Source organism: Oenanthe melanoleuca, chromosome 1A (genome assembly GCF_029582105.1).
Source record: "Oenanthe melanoleuca isolate GR-GAL-2019-014 chromosome 1A, OMel1.0, whole genome shotgun sequence".
NCBI classification, from domain to species: Eukaryota; Metazoa; Chordata; class Aves; order Passeriformes; family Muscicapidae; genus Oenanthe; species Oenanthe melanoleuca.
Window position 1 is genome coordinate 60,411,827 of NC_079334.1, and position 23,445 is coordinate 60,435,271.

The 23,445-nt window shown below is 37.0% G+C and overlaps 1 protein-coding gene across 6 annotated transcripts in view; it reads right to left on the minus strand.

The window, feature by feature from the left end:
- Positions 1 to 23,445, minus strand: part of CACNA2D1 (calcium voltage-gated channel auxiliary subunit alpha2delta 1) — a 342,789-nt gene that overhangs the window by 258,871 nt on the left and 60,473 nt on the right. For all 6 annotated transcript variants that reach the window (XM_056514818.1, XM_056514832.1, XM_056514799.1 and 3 more), the window contains exon 3: positions 16,691 to 16,807. In XM_056514818.1, the coding sequence (XP_056370793.1) occupies positions 16,691 to 16,807 (117 nt within the window). The remainder of the gene's footprint in view (positions 1 to 16,690; positions 16,808 to 23,445) is intronic.

The following is a 23,445-nucleotide window of genomic DNA, read 5'->3' on the forward strand; positions in this document are numbered from 1 at the left end:
AACTTAATATAAGCAAAATGAATCATGCAGCATGCTTTCTAATCACTTTGTATTAAGCATTTAAGAGACAGCAAAAACAGTGAGTTCAAGGATAGCTTATGGGCAGTGCTGTAAATGCTGTAAAAATGAACCTGTTACTGGCATGTTCTGTCAGGGATTCATACTTTCTTGCATGGTGCTCTAAAATGCATTGCAGATGCCATAGATGGACTTGGACTCCACAACACTGCAATGGCCCAGCAGGAGCACAAGTACTGACACAAGTGGCATATCAGGATCCATTTTGAAAAATGTGAGAAATTGAAAAGTATCTGTAATCTTCCTCTCTGTCAGGTTATCTGTGTGTCCTACCTTCAATATACCTTGGGCTGCTGTGAAATGCTTCCAGGCAAAACTGCACATGGGGCTGATAAGGCAGCCACAGACAGTTTCTATGCAGTTGCCAAGCCCTTGCCAACAGAATTTATTTCCTGATCTCAAAAGTTTTCCAATGTGTTTTACTGTAGTGCTCCATTTTTATTGTGGCCATTACAACTGCAGATAAAAAAAATAGCTTGGGAAAAAATCATAGCCAGAATTTTATGTAGATGTTGTAATGATTTTCAATGAAGATCAAAAAAGGTTTAATTTCAATACTACCTAATCTTTGCATTTCTATGTATTTTGATTTACCAGCATTTTCCCTTGCATTAAGTGCCTTACTATCACATTTTGTGATATAGGAGACTTGCACAGATGCAGAAATCCCTCTAGCATAGGGTGATATATATCATTGTTCCATGCAAACACTCTGCTTACAGGAAATAAATGAAAACTTGCATCCATCAACATCTATTACCTTTTCCACTCACCTGCCTGACCCTCACTGAAGCACATCAAAAATGTACCAGAAAACTTTAGATGCAGTTTAGAAGGACAGGAGTTTACCCTGACATGGTAAAAGAGCTCCTAATTATAGTTATTTACTGTCACATCTAATTCTATGCAGTAGAGTGGAATTCTGTAGCTTTCAAGCAGACCAATGCTTGTCAGTAAAGAAAGTATCAGCAATTTAATGTTTATGTGAATACATACTAGGTATCAGAAAGCACAGAAACAGAAATGTAGAACAGTCTTTTCTAGGCATTGAGGCCACTGCAAATACATTGCTGGAGCAGTAGCAGCATGTAAGTGGGAACAATGTCCAAGTCACTGCAGAAGAGTAACTTGACACACAGAGATCTCAATGGAACTGCAGGAAGAAAAGCTCCCCTGCTGAACTGAACATAGCTCACAGCTAAATAATAAATCAGAGGATGTAGTCAAGCATTCTGCAAAAGCACATCTTGTACCTACATCTCTGCCCCCTTTGTGTCCTTCCTGGAAATTCTAATCCATGGCCAATAGCTGATGCAGATATAATTACAGCTGAGACCACAATGAGGATGTCTTAACAGAAGTATTTCTATTAAACAGTATGATCGAGAATTTTACTAGTAATTCATTAAACTGTGCACAGTGTTACTCAACACCAAGACCAAAAAAAAACCCTCACCAACCAGGAAAAAACAAGCACAGTATTGTGATGTGATGAAGCTAAGAGAAGGACAAAGCTGGTGAGCTGTTTTATAGCAGCTTTTGCAAGCCTCCAAAGCTCAAACCTGCTCTAAAGAATGTAAGTGTGTCACAGCACCAATCCTGAAGCATCTGAATACTCTAAGGTACATGGTGTGACTCTTGGGAACAATCCTGTGCAGGGCTGACCATTGAGCTGGACTCTATGATCCTCATGGGTCCCTTCCAACTCAGCTGATTCTGTGATTCTGTGCTATATATAATAATTATTAACCACTTGTTCAGTTTAGATACAGACAACTGACAAGACTAAAGAAGCACTATTTCCATTCCATATAAACTCCTTTGATGTCATTTTAGAAAGCCTAACTGCATCAAGGACAGACATCACTACACTCCTCTCTTATCTTGAGAGTGAAATTTTATACTAATAGGGAAGGCAATCCTGAATAGGACCAATACTTAGATACAAAACATGCTCACCTGCTTTCAAGATCACCAAGCTGAGAAATACCAAACCCTAAACACTAAGATCAAAGGGTCTCCTACATGAAGTGATTTCAGAGAAACTAAAGTAAATTTCTTAACAGCAGGTAAAAAAGGTGAATAAGCATAAAGTAATCCCAAGCAGGAAATACTCAAACTATTTGAAGACATACATCTTTAGAAATATTGTGCACATTTATTGTGCACAGAAGATTTTAGTGATAAACTAATAGAAGCTGTAAGTCTAGAATAAAGTAGATGATGGACTGTTTTCTTGCACTACATGAACATAACTGCATTTTGTGCTTCCACTACACTTATTATTATATTCACCATTACAGGGTTTTTTTATTCAATTCCAAGTCATACTGTAAACTTTGATTCAAGGAATAAAATTTCATTAATGCTATTACATCCTTAACACTAAGTCCATACTTTATTGAGAACAAAATCAGGAACATAGCCTGCAGCCATAAACTTTGCCTACAATACAGCAATAATTACCTATGCAAATATGTGTCTTATGTGAATCTATTGCAAGTACAGAAAGCTCTTTTATGAAATATTAGAACAATAAAACAACAGTTAAAAGAAAAATGTACTTCATTGAAAGGTTAAAACCATAAAATCAAAAAGCTAAAGCACTTGTAGTAGTACCTCTGTTCCATTCTCCCAGCTACATGGTTATAGTTATGCTACACCACAGTTTGTACTTTGTACTTCCTAATGTTATTTTTTCCTCATTTTCATCCTCTGTAGTCACCTCCTTACTATGTTCTTAGCAGATGAAAAGGCTGGCTGTAGCAAGTGCTGGCTTTAGAAAGTGAAAGCCTAAGAAAAAGGCATATTGAAAATGAAGAGTTGAGGTTGTAACATACAGAGTACAGGAAAAATATACAGAAAAAAACAGAAGATAAAGAAAACAATAATTGAGGGTAAAATTACACCATCTGGATTTCTAATTTGGGAGAAAAAAATGACAATAAATTCTTAATGAAAATTCTTTGATAACTGAATTTTTTTTAACTTTTATTATACATACATATTTGCACGTAATATTATGTTACATTTGGATATGATGACATCTTTTTACATGAAACTGAAGCCCATGAAATTTGTTATGAGATTAAATACTGTCCCTAGAATTGCAAAATACCATGCACTAGTCCTTTGACTTCCATTCCCCTCCACTGGTTATGAAAGAAATGCCCTTAAGATGCAAGCAGGGGGAGGAAGGATAGTTGAGGGGCCAGCAGGGAAGGACAGCTCTGCTGACCCAGTGGCAAGTCTGGCGTGTCATCAATGCTGTGGAAGAGAAGAGGGATTGGAAATGCTGAGGAAATGCCTGGTGGGACCACATAGTTTACACACGTCAGTATATTCTATGTTGCTAAAGGCTGATTCTATTTGAAATCGACCTGACAATACTGACCCCTAGGATTTCAACTCAATCTGTTTTTATCACCTTGGGAACAGGTAAACATGCTCCTCTAGCATTTTCTGTTCATTCACATTAATTTTTTTAAAGACATGGTAAAACATAAATACATCTTGACAGCTCAAGAGTACATGTAAACCTTTACAAGGAAGGAGAAAGGGGGGGGAGGAGGGGAGGGAAAGTGGCACAAGAAGCATCCAGGGGGATTGCTCACTGCCTGCTCAGCAGTGGGAGCGTTACCGCCGCCCACACCTGCACCATCCGCCCAAACACATCCAGCAAAAACAAAATCCCTGCTCCACTCTCTGACTCACAGGAGGCACTCGGGGAATAGCCACTGAATTTAGCAGCAGAGCCTGTCTGTTTAGTATTTTCCAGTGGACTGAGCATTGGTGTGTCACTGCTGCTGTAACACAAACCAACTTGGAGACGGCACAATGAGCAAAGGAGCAGAACACGGCCACTGCCAGCGTGCAAGCAGCAACTGAAGCTGAAGGATTATGCAAAGGGTTTCTGTACAAGAGGGCAAGACCTAAAGGATCTCCAGCTTTTTCTATTTTTCAGTTTTGACAAGCATTCCCTGCTTCTTGTTAGGGAAAAAAAACCCTTCACAATGAAGTCCAACCTACTGACATCTGCAACAGATTGCACCATAAAAATAAAGAAATACCCTTGAAATATAACCACTGAATCATTTCAAGTTTGTAAACTAAATGCTAAGAAAGATATATATTTTTTCCTTGGAAAAGTCAGAGCTAGAAGATATTATGGAAGAATCTAGAGAGGAACACCACTGTCCCATTCATTGGACCTGCCAAACTCCAGGACCAAATCCAGGTGCCCTCTCTCTTCTTCACACTGCTCTTGTAAGCCCCAATGCACAGAAACATTTTCCCTCTTCTAATTCAAGAGGACACACAAAGAACTTACTATCTTTGGTCTGGAGATAATTTTCAGAATTTACTGAATCGGGAGTGTGCATTTTGAACCCAGGCTCAAGGAAAAGTACAAATTCTGTTGTTCTTTTTTGTTCTGATATTTGAAGGAAAAAAAAAAATCTAATTACTTCATCACTTATTTTAACACCACATGAAAAGGAGCAATAGATGAACAATTAGATTTTTTTCATAACTATATCTGTCATATTTGCATCGAACAAAATTTATTGCCTAGGGGCAGTTTTAATTACAATCAAGTGGAGGGTGATTGAAGTTTTAATAAGAAATAGTGAATTGAAAATAAATTAAATCCCAATTCTGTAAAAAAGCAGCTTTTGTCTCAGGGTATACTGAACCTAAGGATTGGCAGAACTTCTCTTGTTATTAAGAAAGGTAGGCTTGAAATAGGTTAATGATGTCACTGTTAACTAAACATGGGCAAGGTGATAAAAGCTCAGACAATGCACTTCTTTCAGTTTTTAAGGAGTAAAAAAAATTCCAACAAGAAAAGAAAAAAGAAAAAGAAAAAGAAAAAGAAAAAGAAAAAGAAAAAGAAAAAGAAAAAGAAAAAGAAAAAGAAAAAGAAAAAGAAAAAGAAAAAGAAAAAGAAAAAGAAAAAGAAAAAGAAAAAGAAAAAGAAAGAAAAAGACCAACCAAAACACACAAAACCGCACTAGAAATTCAAACTGCTTTTTTTTTTTTTTAATGCAAGAAGCAGACCATGAAAGAATTATTAAGCAAAATGACAAAATTTTTATTTTGTCATGTCTAAACTATATATCATCACACTTTTTTTTTGTTATATTCTGTAATCACATAACAGCAATGGCTTCTAAATTATTTCTGTTTGTGAGACTAGTTCCAAATCAATATTGATTTTTAAACAATTAAAAATTGATATTAAATAAAAGTGAATTTCTTTGACAGTCACAATCTAATGCAAACCTTTGACACATTCTTGGGGATTCATTCCCTGCTCCCCCCCTCTTTGAGAGCTATTGCTCTACATTTTCTACTGATGGTGGTTTTGTTTGACAAAGATCACATTCATCAGCTTCAAATAAGAAACTGACTGGTTTTGTGTTTGAAAAATATTAGCAGAATTTTGTAAATGCAGTGTGGAAGGCATAAAAGACATAATTTATAAAGGGAAAGAACAGAATAGTACCAGAACAAGACTAAGGAGAAGGTAGCCTAAAAAAAAATAAAACAAACATGACTTGGGAAAACCTAACATCAAAGGTTCAAAGAAGCTGAGCAGAGGCTTCCCTAGGTTAATTGTATGCCTGACTTTTGGGCACTAGCAGAAGTGCAAGAGCAGTTTCTTACACTCCAAATACCCATCTGCAGTGCCTGACACTGAGGTGCTCTGCCTCTCCTGCCTCCTGACCCACTGCCACACTTTTCTGAGGCATCTTGCAATGTAAAGATGGTGATGATGTTTGAAACAATACAAGACCAATGGGAAAATATTTTACTCTCATACCTGAGTGCTGTAAAAACTAAGATCCAAGCCCTCCAGTGCCACCCTGCCTCCTGGTTCTGTGAATCTCCATTCCTCACACTGGCCCAGCATTGGTAAGAGGAAGGAATAACCAAGAACAAGCAGGGCATTTTCATTCCATCTAACTTGCAATTAAGGCATCAGAGAAGTATTTTAGGAGATAGGAGACAAACATAAACTTTCGTAGAGTGAAAATAAATTTCATCTCAGATCCCTGATTTCTTACACAACCATTTTGAGCTATGGAATCCTCTTTCAAACATATAAAACAGAAAAGTTACAAAAAAAACCAACAACAAAACAAAACACACACAAGATCTCTGTAGCTACCAATCCTAAGCAGATGATTTCAGGCTCTGATCCTAAAGAAATTAAAGTATCATCATGCAACACTGACCCAAATGCAATGCTCCAGACAGAGGATTTCAGTTTCATCTGTGTAAGACATCTTGTGCTTAGCACATATATATCTGTCCTTCAGCTGTGCTCCTCATATGTCCAAATGCCAAAGGTGGAATTTGGACCTAGTTGACTGCACGAGGACAGTCAGCTGTGTTAAAATCAAACATAATGGGAGACTTTTCAGTCTTTGGAACTCCTGCGAAGAATCTCCTCTCCTACTGTGCTGTAGGAAGAGACAAGTGAACACATTTATAGAGAATCCACTAAGAATCCCTTCCACCTCCACGTGAATTCCTAAATAAAATCCCACTATATAATAAATCTGATCCCTTTAGAAACCTAGTTGAAGAGCATCAATTGGTATCAGTTAAGCAGCTTCATAAAAGGGAGTGAAAAATATCCTGGATAGTCCTTGGACTTTGAAGAAACCATATCTTCATATGTGTGTCATCACATTGACACATCATAAAATGTGTCATCACCTTGTTTCTTGAAGCTTCCCCATCAAAGGGAATCTTTTAATCCAACAAAAGGATTAACATAAAACACATAAGGAGTACCTCAGCCTCTACTGATTAATAAAGCTTTTTGAAGGTGAACATTTATTTATCAGCAAATGCACAGCTGGATCACAAGAAGTTAGACCTCGAGAAAATAGCAAAAACCAGTTTATGCCTTCCCTCAGCATATTCTGCTTTCTAAGTTTTGCCACTGAGACTTCTGGTACAACAAACTTGCTGGGTTCCTGTGGAATTTTGCCTTTTGTACTTACAAGTACATCAAAAGTCAGTGCTGCAAAGAAAGCTGAAAGGAGCTCTCTTAAAGAAAATTTTAACATGGAAATTTCACTACAAAGCCCGAAAGGTGTGACAAAGGTGGCAGGTGGACACCTTAAAGCGACAAGGAAGAAAAACATGAAAGAAAGACGCCAGGTGAACACACGCCATGAAACTGCTTGATACTTTCATGAAGTTCAGTATTCCTTAACTACCTCTGCAGCAAGCTTGTCCAAGGATTGGAAACAGCTGATGTGATCCTTTTAAAGCTTGCTTGGAAGAGTCCCAGATTTACCAGAGTTCTTTCCTGAGGGGTTCAATTAACCGTGCTCCTGAAATACTGGCACAAAGTGTGCTACCAAAATGCCTCAAGAAAAACTCAAATATTCCAGGAAATGTGTTACCCACAGAACACACCTAACTAGACTTAAGAGTGCATTTAAGGATACTGCAGCTATAGAATAAGCATTATGCCCATGCTGTAGATAGGTACCATAACACTCAGAAAACACTTCCCTTTACTCATCCTTGAATGCCAGTTTATTAAATTATATGACCAGCAACCAACCCAAAAGCAGGGATTTATCTTTTGCTTGTGCAAAGAACATATTCTGATATTTATTATGCAATTCAATAGTTTTTCATTGCAGCAAGGGTTCTACTGAAGTTGAAAGTCTGATGTTTTTACATACTGCATCAGTCAGAACTGGCATTTCTAAATTCAGCATTAGCCTTACCCAATTATTGCACTCAGCTCAATCTCATTAAAAATTTGACCAAGAAAAGGCGGGAAAAACCATGTGAGCATTTTATCATGACATGTACATAACAATTAGGAAGGCTTCCATTTTAAACAACAAAGATTAAATTTTGCATTTGTGCTTTAATCTGCCCTCTGAAGTGAAAACTGAACTGAATTGCAATTCAAATGTTTTGACAACTTACTAAAACTCTCTAACCCGGTAATGTACAGATTTCAGAGCATACTGACACAGGTACCCTGGGAAGTATTTAAAGCCAAATGGGATGAACAATTCAGCATGAGTTAGTGTGATGCTGCAGCAACACAATCTAATCTGAACTTTTAATATGGAGAATGTGGAAAAAGACAAAAGTACTGAGACTAATACTGGAATCATGAATACAGTCAGGTATCAATGCTCTTGAAGCAAAGATTCTGAAAGACAACAGAAGTTAGAGACCAAAATTTAACCCAGTCTTGGGGAATAATAAAAGCCTCACAAAGGCAGAATGCAGGCTTGGGGTTGTATACAACACACAACTATTGGACCACAGTTTATGTATAATATGTGTGTGTGCAAGTGTGCATCTCTAAAAACACTTGCACTTCATTCTTTTCCATAATGTTTAATAGAGCGTTCAGCAAGTGGAATTTTCATTTCACAAAGGATTTAATTTTTTTTTATATTTGATTTTATTGTGGTTGAAAATGCAAATGTAGTAACTGAAGAAAAAATAAGGAGCCTTGAGAGGGTTGACTAGACAGCACAAGAGTATGCAAGCTGACATTTGAACATTAAGCTAATTTTATGTAATATTATGATTTGAAAAATGTGGTTTACTGTGGAAAATAATTCTTCTATAAAATTTTTAACTAGCCATAGAGATAATCAGTCTTATACACACACACACACACAAAAAAAAAAAAAAAAAAAAAAAAGCGAAAAAAGAAAAAGCATCAATGTGTTTTTTGGGCATGATCTGAATGGAAGTCATCAGACTAAGAAATAAGGAAGAAAACAGTTCTCTTTGCCTGTCAGGCAGAAGCTCATACAAGGAAAACAAAAATAACTTCAGGAGAAGAAGCTGCCTGAGGGTAAGAAGGCTTGCAAAGCCCGTGAGACAAAAACTGGAACCAACCCAAGAAAAAGAACCACAGAGGCTTCAGTTGCATTGTTTTATTTTCAATATTGAGCTTCCAAAGCTGAAAAATAAAACTTTAAAACCAAAAGAAAACAAGACTTATTTAAGCAGTATTTCACCTTTGGCAGTCAAACCTCCAGCTTAGGGTGATGCTGGCATGAATCAGGCCATGCTCCTCAGAGCAGATCATCTTTCACAAATGAAATTTCAGTATCCATAAACCTAGACAAAGAATCCCGCTTGTAAGAAACCCATGAAGAATTCTCACCAGGAGTAAAAAAAATCTGCAACAAAACTTCTGCAAAATTAACCATGGCCATTTACTAAGTAAGTGAATTTGCACAAATTAATATAAAGGGATCTAAATGGGAAAGAACTGCTACAGCAATGAGTGCTCTGTATTTTTCTCTGTATGAAATGTGAATGCAACACAACTATGCTAACAGTGGCTATTTACTATGTAAGGAGAAAGAAATGCCACATTGTGAAGTTGGTTATCAAATAACATTATTTACCACAAGCACTTTTTAATTTTCTTTGTCTCAGCCACAGTTAAAGCTCCAAGTGCAATGCACTGTGCTGGCAGGATGGAGATTCAGCAGGTGTCTCTCTAAGCTCGCAGACTTGATGCTATTGCAGCACTATATAGAATTCAGGGCCACAGAAATCAAAAGTATGACTGTGGCTATCTATGAGGACATGGGAAGTTGGAGGGATGATTCCACTCTTTATCTTTCAACAAGAATACAAGATCTGCAGAAGGCAAATCAAGTCAACTATGAAAAGAAAAGCAAGGAAACAGGCAAAAAAAAAAAAAAAAAAAAAAAAAAAAAAAAGAACTTTCAATGCAAGCCCTCTGATTTACTTGTCCAGAATTTTATGATCCCTTGCAAGGTATGTGAGTTATATGAATCTATCCTCTGAGGCATAATGTTGCATCCACACAACCTGGATTTTGGTTAATAAAATAAGACTCTAGGCAAGACAAGTAGAAACAAATTCAAACACCTGACATGTGGACAAGTTGACAAATGTTCGACTTCACAAGTGTTCTGTCTCACTAGCTGTCATTCCAAAACACATTTGCTCCAGCAACTACAGCTGACTTTCAAAATACATTTACTACATTTACATCTGGAGATTTAAACAATGTTCATACAGGCTAATAAATTCAGTACCATAGTCTAAAATAGCAGATGTAAAACTTTCTCTGCTAGTGTGCAAATTTCCAGTGAGGATAGTTTCAAAAATAGCAAAGCATCAATCCTAAACTCACCTGTGAAGCTCCTGCCATATCTGAAGAAGCTATTTAGACCAACTCTAGCCATGGACTGAAATCTAAATCTAATGCTGCAACAAGGAGATGACAGTGTCTAATTCAAATATTCACAGGAAGCATCCAGAAATAAATTTAAAAATTTTCCCCCTCAGTGAGCTACTTAGTATGTAAAGAACTGATGGAGATACAAAAAGTAAATATGTGAATAGACCTGCAGTCCTAACACTGTAAAATTCTACCAAATAGGTAACAGAAAAGAGTTAAAGAACCCAGACATTGTCATGTAAAAACATACAGCAAGCATGCATGATCTACAGTCCTCAGACAGAGGAAAGTGTATTTTAGTTGTATTTTTCCAAAGGGTAAACATTTTTCTGGGAGGATCATTGCAATTAAAGCAATTTGTTTTATGATGCTGGTATGCCCATTGTGTAATCTTTTCCTATAGCTCAAGACCAACATCCAGCTTGACATTAAAAGTTAATAAAATAAAATATTTTGAAATATTAAAAAGAAGAAACAGACACAGCCAAACAATTTCAAGGGGAAAATTAAAACATTAGAGTGAAAAATAGCATAAAACCTCTGTGCATGACACAAAAAACATGCATAGATAAAACTTTTTTCTTTTTTGACTGGTAATTTACTCCAGTTAATTTGTTCTTTTCCATCTTCGCAGACTTCCTCTTCTCAAAAGTCATACCTGAAATTATTTTGGCAAACAACCCAGCCCAGGCAGTTCACTGCCAGCTTCCTTAAGATGTTCAGCTTTCCACAGAGCTAACAAAAAAATATTAACAAAATATGGAAAATTGTTGGGAGACTAAGCATAGTTCAAGCTATTTTCCTTCTCTGAATTTCTCCAGCTTGAGCCCTTTGCAATAAAATTGTCTAACATTACCTGTAACTGGCAGTCAAAGGGGTAGAAACAACTGAAAATTAAAAAATTGAATAGTAGCATATCTACCAAGACACAGGTGATGCTTCTTTTTGTACTGAAACCAGTTTTCAAATAAATTCTCAACAAGGCTTATATTCTTAAAATCTTTGAGGAAAGAGAGGAAGGCAAAGACATTTTACCTTGATAAACCTCTGATATGACCACAACCCAAGGGTAAAACTCTCTGTGTGGATTCTATGGGATATCACACACATGAGCAATAACCAACAGGAAACATCAGATTTCTCCATCAACCCAAGGCTTGGTTCATCAGTGTCTCCCAATGACCAAATCACAGTGTTTCCTGTGTCACTGTTTGCAAAGCAATGAGGAAGTCAGAAGCACAGATTGCCCTCAGCTTTAGGAGAATCCAGACACCACTGACAACAACTTTATTTGCAGGCAGAGACTTTAGCCCTCACATGCTGAGAATAAAAGTAAATGGATTTACCATTTGGAATTGAAGGGATACTGGAATTTAGTTTTGGAATTTCAGCAAATCTTTTAAAGAATGTCCTTATCCAGATATGTATCCATCTATACTCACATATATTTTCAGTTTGGAGGCCTGGCCAAAGGCATGACAGAGTGATCAGCTCTAAACTTCAGATTAGTATGTGGGAATGGTGGACTTAGCTATGAGATGTGACTATTTAGGCCTCATGGAATTCTCAGTGGAGCTCAAAGACTGGTGACTGAGCTGTAACAGAGCCCAGAACAAGAGATAATGTCCAGTTAAAGTTCTACTAAATGAGTGTACAGCTCAAATTTATCTATAGAGCATTTTTAAAGAATGGAAAGCTACAGTTACTACAGTTACTTCTTTACTACAACATAAAGTTACTACAGGCAATTTAAGATTAGCAGACCAGAAGGCAGGTGTCCCAGAGTGGTTTTGAGAATGTTAGGTTGGTTTTAGATATCAAAACAAAACTTAAGCCAGAGTGAGGATACCTTTCAAAAAACAGTAGTATCAAGCACACCTACAAAATTTATTTTACTTTTATAGGTCTTTCAGGCTACACAAAAATTCCCAACTCTATTTAAAGTGCACAGGATCTCTGCCTGGGAACCTCAAAATACCTTATAACACATTTAAGCTTCCCAGTTTTATTGTGAGACACTGAAGCCTTATTTCAGGCAGACAGGGAAATACTGAGAGATCTGGACACACATGCACAGCTGTGTTGAAATTGCATCTAAACCAGCAGATAAACATTCTGAGCCCCTCGTTCAGAGACACAGTTGTGCACCTTGGACATTTCCCAGCAGCACGCAGAGGGACCCTGTCTCCTAGCACACAGGCTGTGCCTCAGTTTCCATGGAAACTCAGCTTCCTCCTTTATCTCAAGAAATCAAAGCAAGGAGGATAGAATGAAGATATTCTGCCTCTGGTTGAGATGTCTGAAGAAATCTAGACAATACAGTGCAAATGTGCATGTAATTCATCTTTATCTCCACACAGCTCAAGAAGCCAAAGGTTCTGACTGCAGCTTCCCTCGAGCGACCTTGACATGAGTTAGTTAAAAGCAGACACAAATGGCCCCAAAGCAAAACAAATAAACCATAGGCAGGAATTCAGCAGTGAAAATATGACTGTCTCTCATTCTCCAGTGAAATGTATTTTAGTGGAGCTTGAGTGTTTGTTTTACACTAATGGTTATTATGCTGTTGCCTCACAGTGTGGGCAGTAATGGAAGAAAAGTGTATTAATAAATGCACTGTGAGTGTACAATATAGTGTTGGCAATAACACCCAGACACTGAAGCTTTCCAACAGGAGGTATTTTATTGTGGAAAAGACTTGCAAGACAATATGCATAAATTCTAATTTTGGATAGGAGGATAATTAGTATTAATCTCAAACTATTACACAAACAGTCAAACATTAAGTGATTTCCAAATGCAGAAAGGGATATTAACTAAGCAAGAAATATTATGTTTTGATCATTTTCCCTAAAACTTCTGCAGTCTGGGCTTGAAAATACTGTTACCAGGTATCTGTTATTCTTAATTTTATTTCTTTAATTTTCTTCTACATAAAAGGTACAAATTGCTTCCTATCTTCAAATATCTGAGCAAAAAGGAGAAGTGGATAAACTGCAGATTAGCCTGCTGTAGAAGATTCAGGATGCTCCCTGATGTACTGAGCAATGGGGAGAGGAAGGCCAAGGGCTGCACAGCTACCAACTTCATACTGCACAGGAGTGAAGTTGCTGTTTAAATCATGATACAATGCATAAACACAAAACAAAACCCCAAAAGTATTTAAAATATACCTTCCTAATTTTATAGCATGACAAAAAATAATTAGGATCTTTGCAAATCTTAAGATTAATACAGTATTTTACATGAGCAATAAAGAAGTATTATTAATCCATCTGGTATATTAATAAATTTTAAAGGGTTTAATTGAATATAGTCAATGAGGAAATATTTGTAAGTTTTATAAATATAGTACAATGTCAGATACTCTAGTATTTCCAATGATACTCATCAAGTAAGTATTAATATCTTCTCAGTTTTCCGTTTTAATGAAAAGATTCTGATCTATTAGCAGGATCTACATAACTCCAGAAATCTATTGCTCTCATGAGTGGGGTAGGAAGGCTAAAACTGAAGCTAAGTCCAGCAAAAATGAACAATCTGTGGGCCAGACATCCCAATGGGCTAGGCATACTATTTGTAGGTATTCTTGGAAAGGCTTTGTGAGTTTTGCCAACAGCTATTGCAGGATACATTGTCAGTGAAACCTCCTCCCATCTGCCAGCACACACCTGGGGATGCAGGCTGCAATGCAGCACAGCTCATCTGTGCCACCACTCAGCAGGTACACTGAGACAGAGTATTAGCTTCTCCATGGTATCATGGAATTGTAGAATTATAGAATATCTTGAGTTAGGAGGGGCCCATAGGAATCATCGAGTCCAACTCCTTGTTCCTTGCAGGACCATCTGCACATGGTCCATTATACTGAAATAGGGGATGTTCAGTAAGGTCAGGCCAGACAGAAATGTTCACTATTTCAACAACAGGCTCCACTGCAAGACAGTCTGACATCCTTCACTACAAGGCTGCTGCTTGTCTCCCTCCTTATTACTCACACTACTATTTCTCCAGTGATTTTGCTAGAAAATTTTCCATTTTCCTTTCATCCTAACTTTTCCTTCTATGCAATATATGTCCTAGTAAGAGTAACCTAGGAAAGTCCTGTGAGTTCAGATCTTTTCCCTTTCTCCTTCCTCAGCTAGGTACCTATTACAACCACCAGTTTTAAGCTTCTGTCAAACAAAAACCCATTCACCTGGAATTTTAGTCTCGTGTGATATTTTTCTAGCCCACAGTTAAATGAAAACACGAATAATTAAGAGTGCAAGGTTATTTCTCATTTAAAAGTGCTCTTATGGCTCAAGGGAAGGCAACCTATTATTAGAAAAGTCATCACTAATATTTGTTTATTAAAACCTTGTCCAGAGGTTGGTTGTGTCTCATGCCTAGAGGAAACCATGGCACCCCTGAGGTATGCTGGTCTCTGAACAATAACATTGTTGATGTAATTCACTGGCACCTTCCTCATGGCATCACTGGAGGATATCTGATGCCCTTGCACCATACCCTTTTCAGGATTCAAGTCTTAATTAACACTTGGAGTCATAACAGCCCCAAAGGTAAAACCCTCTATGCAGTCAGTAGTAGTAGTTCCATTCAAGCCCACTCCTGATTTCAGAGAAAGAAGACCGAAATTCAGGTAAATAATTCAGCCTCATTACATAAAGTTTATAAACTGACAGCATAAAGGTAGTCCTTGAAAAAAGCAGAAAGAGAAATATATATGGAAGGTGAAGAAATCCACTTAGTAGAAATCAACAGATCAGGTACAGGAGATAATGAGTGTCTCCTGTGTACAAAAAAAGGTACAGGAAGGTTTAAAATGGGAAGTGACTGAAAGTTCTGGTATACATGTGTGATAATTGCAAGTAGAAAAGTCAATTTAAATATCTGAGCTGTTAGAAGCTACTGGACAAAAGGACCATCCTACTCCTAATTTAGTTTTCTTTTAGCTCAGGAAACTGAATCCTATTGCCCTTTTCAAGATGTGCTTGTCTGAAGTGAGGTAGCACTTTTCTTGAACATTCACAAAAAAACTGTTCTGGAATATTTCTTAAAGTAAGTTTCCAGTAATTTGAATGAATTAGAGAATCTTTGCCCCAGATAAGTCCGATGCACATTGTGCATTAGGAAAACAATGGCAACTGGAAGAATGAACTCCTGCTAGAACCAAAGGCAGGACAATGGGTACCTCTTGTGGTACTTATGCACTGGCAACAGACTGCAAAATTTCATTGCCTACAAGAAGGTGAGTCCTCAGGGCAGCAGCAGCAGTTTCACTCACACTGATTCTTCAGCTGCATGAAACTGTACTGATAAAAAGACTGGGAGGGTGGGACTCATCTCCCCCAACTTTACACATAATATAGACATTTAGATTTGAGGCTTCTCCAGCTGAGAAAGAGAGAAGTTAAGTTCTTCTCAGCTATAGTTCATTCATTTTAAAGTCTTACTCAGAAAATGTCAGGTTAGTCCTGACTGAGACCTGTTTAATTCCACTGAACAAGAAAAGGAGCTTAGGATGGCCAGCTGAGTAGATGTCTACAGCTAGGTGAATTAATCACTCTTTTTTCTCTCTTTCACTTTAAATGACACATCAAGACTCATCTGCAAGCCTATATGGATATGTAATTGCCCAAGGATCTTTAGGCTTTTCCAAAGTCTGCTTTTCCATCCTTTAAGCCTATTGCTAATAGCTCTATTCTGAATGAAGCAGGTTTACTAATTCATCCAGATCCCTCCATGCATGTTTGGACAGTATCTTCTGAAAAGCACTTTAAATTCTTGCTCTGGTGAGAGTGATGTGAGTAGGAGCCATAGATAGCAATTGCCCAGCTCTGATGTCTCACAGGATAGGAGAGAATGGGATTGCTGGCAAAAGCACTTTAAAGGAACAGATACTTCTTATTTAAAGCATAAAAAAAATTTGAGGCCACAACGAAGCACGGCCTGCACACAAAATATGCCTGAAATACAGGTTAAATCCGCAAATCAGAAAAAAACCCATCCAAACAAACAAAAAAACCTGTTTCTTGATTCCCCAAGCTCATTACTGACTATGGATACAGTGATCTTCAAGCCATAAACATTCATGTGCGTCACCCAGAGGAATATTTTCCAATCTATTTATAACTTGATTTCTTAGTTGGCCGTGGCTCCTCTCTGTCGGTCAATATTATAAACATCTGCCCTGTGCCAACAAACGAGTTCATTTTTACCATGAAGTCAGGAGCCATCTTTCTACATGTCATGTCTTATACACATCACTCTGACACTGCCTCTAAGTGTACAGGCAGTAAAAATTACAATGAAAGCATGCTTCAACAATAAATAAAGATCTTTTAAAACACTAAATAGAAAACTTAACCCATTAGTACTCACCACCAAGGCTTTAGACCTGTTACTTAGAAGTTTTTCAATATCTCTGGCTGCAATTTCCACTAGCTGGCGAGGGTTGTTTGCTTCTACAGTATACAGTGCTGTGTTTTTCAAATAAATCTACAAAAGGAAAAAATGGAAATAAATCAAAATGACAGCACACATTCAGAATAAGCCAAATGACTTGAGAGAAGAGGCATCTGTTCTTATTGGAGCTTTATAAAGACTACTGCTAGGAAAATTCAAATGGGCCCTGTGAAAAAAGTACTTCACCTTTTTGTCTGAGAGATAGAAGCTGACACTAAAGATCATTTAATTTAAATCTTCAAAATTGACCAGTTTTAGTGATAAACTAACCAATTGCAAAATACTCAAGTAATCTGATTCCCACAGAGTGCTAAGAAAGCAGTAAAATGGAGATCCTTTAAAATGACTGAATTTCAAATACAATAGTTATTGCTGAATTTAATTCTTCCTTGAAAGCTGAAATACAAACCTACCACTTGAATTAATTCATTTAAGTTATGCTATTTTAATCAGTTTAGTCCCTTATCTATTTACTCATATGATAGTATTAGTATTCACAAGGAAAGAAAAGGAGGAACAAGTAAGAGGAAAAAAGGGAAAAGCAGAAATACAAAAGGGGAAATGGGAAAAAAATATGAAGGGGAACAGGGAAAACACAAAAGTGTTTCTCCTCTATATAAGAGCCATTAACTGTTTCCAAAGAAACTTGTATATGGAGATAATTTTATTCATTAATCAAAGACACTACAGTGAAAAGCATGTAATCATAAGAAGGAAAGAAGGAAGAAAAAAGATGCAAAAAAAGGCATTTGCCTATCTCTGTCTTACTAGAACTGAATAAAGAAAGAATACATTATTTGGAGGGGAAATATGGGTGGAAAAGGAAAAGGAAAAGGAAAAGGAAAAGGAAAAGGAAAAGGAAAAGGAAAAGGAAAAGGAAAAGGAAAAGGAAAAAGGAAAAAGGAAAAGAAAAAGAAAAAGAAAAAGAAAAAGAAAAAGAAAAAGAAAAAGAAAAAGAAAAAGAAAAAGAAAAAGAAAAAGAAAAAGAAAAAGAAAAAGAAAAAGAAAAAGAAAAAGAAAAAGAAAAAGAAAAAGAAAAAGAAAGAAAAAAGTGGATACCTTATAGCTAGATGGCCAAATGGGGAAAACTAATTTATGCAGCCAACAGATGGCCTGAGTTTACTCAAGTACTTTGCCTCTGTAGCACTGCCTGGTGGGGCTGTGCTGTGTCCTGGGGAGTCATTCCAGGCACAGGCAGGACTGAGTCCAGCACTAATGCATTGGCTGCCATCCAGCAGAGAGCCAAAAACTCTGAGCCTTGCAGCCCTGCCAGCCTCCCCAGGGTAAAGTCATGGAGACCTTCAAGAAACTCACCACAGTATCTCTGCTGCTTGGAGCTCATGATACCACAAAAACTTTTCTGACACTGCAGTTATCGATGCAAATTTTTGTCAGGCATGTCCCATAAGCTGCCACAGCTTTTCATCACTTATGAATTTTGCAAAACCTATGTTGGGTCTTGATCTGTGGTTTATTTTCCTTCAGAAATAAAGTCATTCCTTTCCACCAGTTACTGAGCAATTGGAATAAGCTTTATTCCTAATACAGTAATGATTATTTTTAAAAATAAGTGCACCATGAGCAGAAAACTACTACAACAGGTGACAGATCCTAATCAACTCAGATTGTAGTCTTGATGCTTTTTAGGTGTTTGATTTTCAAAATAGCCACACAAAAGGTTTATTTCTGGTCAAATCCAGAAATCTCATTTTGAGGGTTTGTAGGGGGTTTTTTTTATTTATTTTTGAGGGTTGAGGGTGTTTGGGGAGGGGGGATTTTTTAGGACATATCTTAGTAGTAGAACTGGCCATTAAGCCAAGTATTAATCAAACAAATTTGGAAATAAAGACATTTTATTCTACAATTGATCACTTAAGAACTTCATTTATTTTTCTCTGAAACACATTAAATTTGCAGTCTGCAAACCATTTTGGAGTTAAATTGACTGTCGTGACCAGTCCTACAGACAAGGCAAGAGTAAAAATCAGTTTTATAGATCCAGATGGTTTGAATCTGAACTAGAAATCTCAGAGGAACATCTAAATTGGAATGACCACCAAATCTTGTAAAACTTTCAGGTTTTCACATTGTCAGCAAATATTCATCAACACTGCACTATACCAGGTGTTGATATCTTGGTTTTTTGAAGAGAAATGTAATAAATTCTTTAGACTTTACTTGTGACTGCATGAAGTACACCTCAATCAAAAAGTTACTAAATTTATAGAAGACTGGAAACAAGATTTTGCAAATGAGCTCAAAAATGTAAAATAACTTTCACATAAATTTTAAAATAATGATTTTAGAAATAATTTTAAAGCATTCCTATTTTTCACTTGTGAAAATGTTTGAATGTTTGGTTTCCTTTGTTCAATTATTTCTAGTCTTTCTTTTTTCCAGATTTTTTTACACAATTGCTCTTCATTTCCTACTCAAAGGTGAAAGCAATAAGAAAAACTTTGTATAAACACTTTTCATTTGGAGTTTCATTTAAGCAAAAAGTCTAAAATTTGAAGAAAGAAGTAGTTCATGGCAAAAATGCCATTTCATGCCAGTTCATGCCCAAAATGCTAATTAATCTTTTCACTCAACATGATAAACAAAAACTAAGAGCACCACAAGAAAAGAAAATTCACATAGAGGCAGAATGAAATATGTACTCAATTAAAGCAGGTTTGAAGCAGATGGAAGACAGGGAATGACTTGGAGATTGCACTGATCAGATATAAGGGCAAGTGCTGTATTGCTGGTTCTCTGATATTTTTAAGCACTTGGTGAAATTTGGTTTCTAACAGGCTCAATGAAGTTAAGGAGATGTCATACTGCACTCACACAACCACCAACCAGAAACACAGTATCTTATTTGACTTAATCCCAGGATGACCTGAGCTGGAAGAGACCTTAGTGATCACCTGGAACCAACCTCACAACCACAGGCAGGGATACCTTTCTTGAACACTGTCAGGAATGAAGCATCCACAATTTCTTTGAGTACCATTTGCAAGTGTCTCACCACATTCACAGTAAAAAATTGCTTCTTATCACCCAATCTAAACCTACTGATTTTCAGGTTAAAGCCATTCCCCTCATCCTGTCACTATGTGCCCTTGTAAAAAGTCTCTTTCCAACTCTCTTGTAGCCATTTTTTGGTACTGGAAGGCCACCATAAGGTCTCCCCAAACTCCTCCAGGATGAACAATCTTGACTGTCTCAGTCTTTCCTCATAGGAGAGATGTTCCATCTCTCTAATCATCTCTGTGTCCTGCTGGACTCGCTCCAACAGGTCTTGTCCTTGTGCTGTGCAGAATGTAGAGCCAAGTTACAGTAAACCACAATGGAATGAATTGAGAATCTGGATGGAAAATTTGCACTTTTATCCCTGTATCTAATTTGTTCTTCCAGCAAATGTTTGATCATATAAACCCCAATTTGAAAGCACTCACATTTCTCACATACCCAATTCCTATGGGGAAATTACTCCCATATCCCCAAGCTTGAATGGTTTGAAAACTACATATTATCAAAGTGTTGGACAGAGGGACATTTGTAGAAAAAAAACAACAACAACAAAAAAAACATTTTCATCTTTCTTCTCCTGCACCAGCTATCAGAAAAATTCAAAACCCTGCATCATATAACAAGGAGATCATCACCACAAGAGATAGGAGCATCACTAAACCTTTATAACAAGCATTGTGGGTCTTACCACCAGGAAAGCCTGTCTTTGAGGCTGGCTTCACAACTTGCATTCCTCAGTGATTAAAAAAAAGAAAAAATTCAGAACAACTCCCACCCAAAATAAAACCCTTTGAGACTTGCACATGACTCCACACAGATCTGAGTCAGTGACTTTCCTTCCCCCCTTCTTTGTTTTACTCCAAGGCAGGGCTAGGAGCACCAATCTACCCTGCTCCTACTGCCAGTGAAAGATTTATCCTGCAAGCTCCTAAACAAACAGCATCGGAAATTAGTTGGAACTTCACACACTTCTTTTTTTTCCTGAAGTGTGAGACCTGTCTCAACTACCAAGGAACAGTCTAATATTCATTAATTATTTAGGAGGTGTGTACATAATTTATTTGTTGCCTACTACTCTTTCCTTTAATCCACCATAGCACTGCTGCAGTTCAGCACAACACCACAGAGGGAAATGATACACACTTCAGGATAGGGCACCCTGGGACAGACTTTTCCTTCTCCAAGCCTACTACTACCTAGAAATCTAACAAAATTAGTGAATACTCATCTCAAATAACCATAAAGGGTGTTCTTGGCAAAGGTGTGCTCATTTGTCCTACAAAATACAATTTGGCAGGCTCCACAGCTTGTTAAAAGGAGCTAATTTGAATACAATTTGAATGCTTTAACTAAATGAATGCAAGTTTTGATTGGTTTTTTCATCTAAAATACTTTTTAGTACTTTAATCAATAATACTTTGCTGAATAATCTCCAAATTGCCAGTAAAACCCTGTCATTTCTCACAGAACAAAGCCTCACTGCATGACTAAGCAAAACCTGTAAGGTCATAGCACAAAAATACTTTTATTCTTTTCTGAAGTCAATAGTCATACACTTATTTATTCAGGAAAGACTGATTTAAATTGCACATAATGAACTGCAAGGTTTTAGGGGAGAGAACATGATGGAGACAGACACATTAAGGTGAAACAACACAACAATAGTTGAATGTGACAAAGATTAGAAAAACTGCCAGCTCCTCAGCAGGATGTGCCCCTCTGTGTTCAGTCTTCAAGGACATGTTTATAAATCTCTCACAAAGAGATGTTCTCCTTGCTTCCCACAAAGCTCGCCAGGGCAAGTCAAACACTTCTGCACAAATTGAGAGAGAATGAAAGATGTTATTACACAGCTCTTGCTATACTGTGGCAGGCATTTGGGCTGGCCCTAGCACTGAAAATTTATTTAAATGGCCCTCATGCTGTATCACACTCAGAAAAAAAATATATTTTCATCTGCAGTAGAACTCCTTTGCCTCTTGTTATTTTGTTTGCTCTGAACATGTCAGTCTCCCAGTTTAAAAACAGCAGAGCCTTTCCTTCAGGCAGTGGTAACTTGGCTGAGGGCCCAAACATAGGACATGAACATGCCAATCTCATTTCCATCACCAAATACTTCCATAGACATAGAAATCATACCAGCCAATGTCTTTGGAAGTTCAAACCCAGAATTTCAAAAGTTGACCAAAATCACTGTAATTTCTCAGCTTTGAAAATGAGAAATAAAATAGCTCAACAATTCCAGTACAAGGTACAAGGTAAATCTATGGACATTTTTATTATTTCAATACTCCTTTCAAGACTACTTAACTAAACTAGGTTGAGACATCTCTGTCAGCAATCACCAAATGCTTTATTGTCAGTCTAGACCAGCTGGAGTCCTCCATGATGGCAAAAACTCACACTGCTCAAAGGCAGTGCTGAGCTTGCAGTAAAATCAACCAAAACTTTGTGGTGGGTTTTCCTCCATCTTTTCTGAAAGCACACCAAACTACTAAGAGTACTTGTACTCTTGTAATCTTGACCTAGGTTTTATAAGCTTGTGTACAAAAGTAATTAACCTATTTAATAATTTTTAAAAATCCTTCTGAACAGAGTGAAACTTAAATAAAGGCTGAGTGAAGTATTTTCTTCCTGCCCACTCCTCACTCTTGGAAAGGGCCTCTCATTGCCAATTCCCCCTGGTCCTTCCAATCTCCTGTTTTCTGCCACTTTGAGGCACTACCAAGACTCAGTGATCAAGATCTGCCTCACCAGGAACCTCTGCCTGTACTCTGGGCCATCAGCTCCATTTCAGCCCAGCCCTCAGCTGAACTAAAAGTTCATTTCTTACTGAAATTTTGAGTAATGTCAAAATAAATTAACTAATTAATTAATTAATTCTAGTTTTAATGATAATATTCAATGTTTTAAAAAATCAGTTTGTATTTTAATAGCTTTTCTTATCTAAAAAATCAACTAATAAGACATATATATTTAGTAATTTTAGTTTTTGTTTTTACCAATGCCATGAAGTTATTTCATTATCTCATTTCTGTGACAGACATCCAAACTATGATGAGATCTTGGGAGCAGAAAGAGTCAGAAAAATGAAATAGCCACTTTCTAATATTCTATTCTATTCTATTCTATTCTATTCTATTCTATTCTATTCTATTCTATTCTATTCTATTCTATTCTATATAATCGTATTATTGCTAATTTTTTATTACTGTAGATATTCTCCTTAAACTGAGATTTTAGTAGCTGGAACAATATGAGCTGCCCAACATAAGAAAATTCTATCTTCTTACTGGTGTATCCTACTTCCAAAGTTATATTAATACTTTCTATTTCTAATACATGCTAGACAATTTTTCTTTCTCACAAGACACTTCTTTTCTTTGAATCAGAAGCAATTCATTGTGAAACACATTGAAAAATGCTTGTTTCTAAGAAGCATTCTGTGTGTTCAAAGAAATCAGTCTGAGTATTTTATATGTCTTACTCTCTGCTCCATAGAGTGTATAAATAAGATTACAGCTGCTCCCTAGCAACTCACAGATGCCTTCATTCCTGTAATTCATGGCAGCAACACAAAGGAGGAAACCACCCCAATACTTTGCTGTAGCTGCTGCTGTTCAGAATCACTTGCCTGATCACTGACTGCTCTA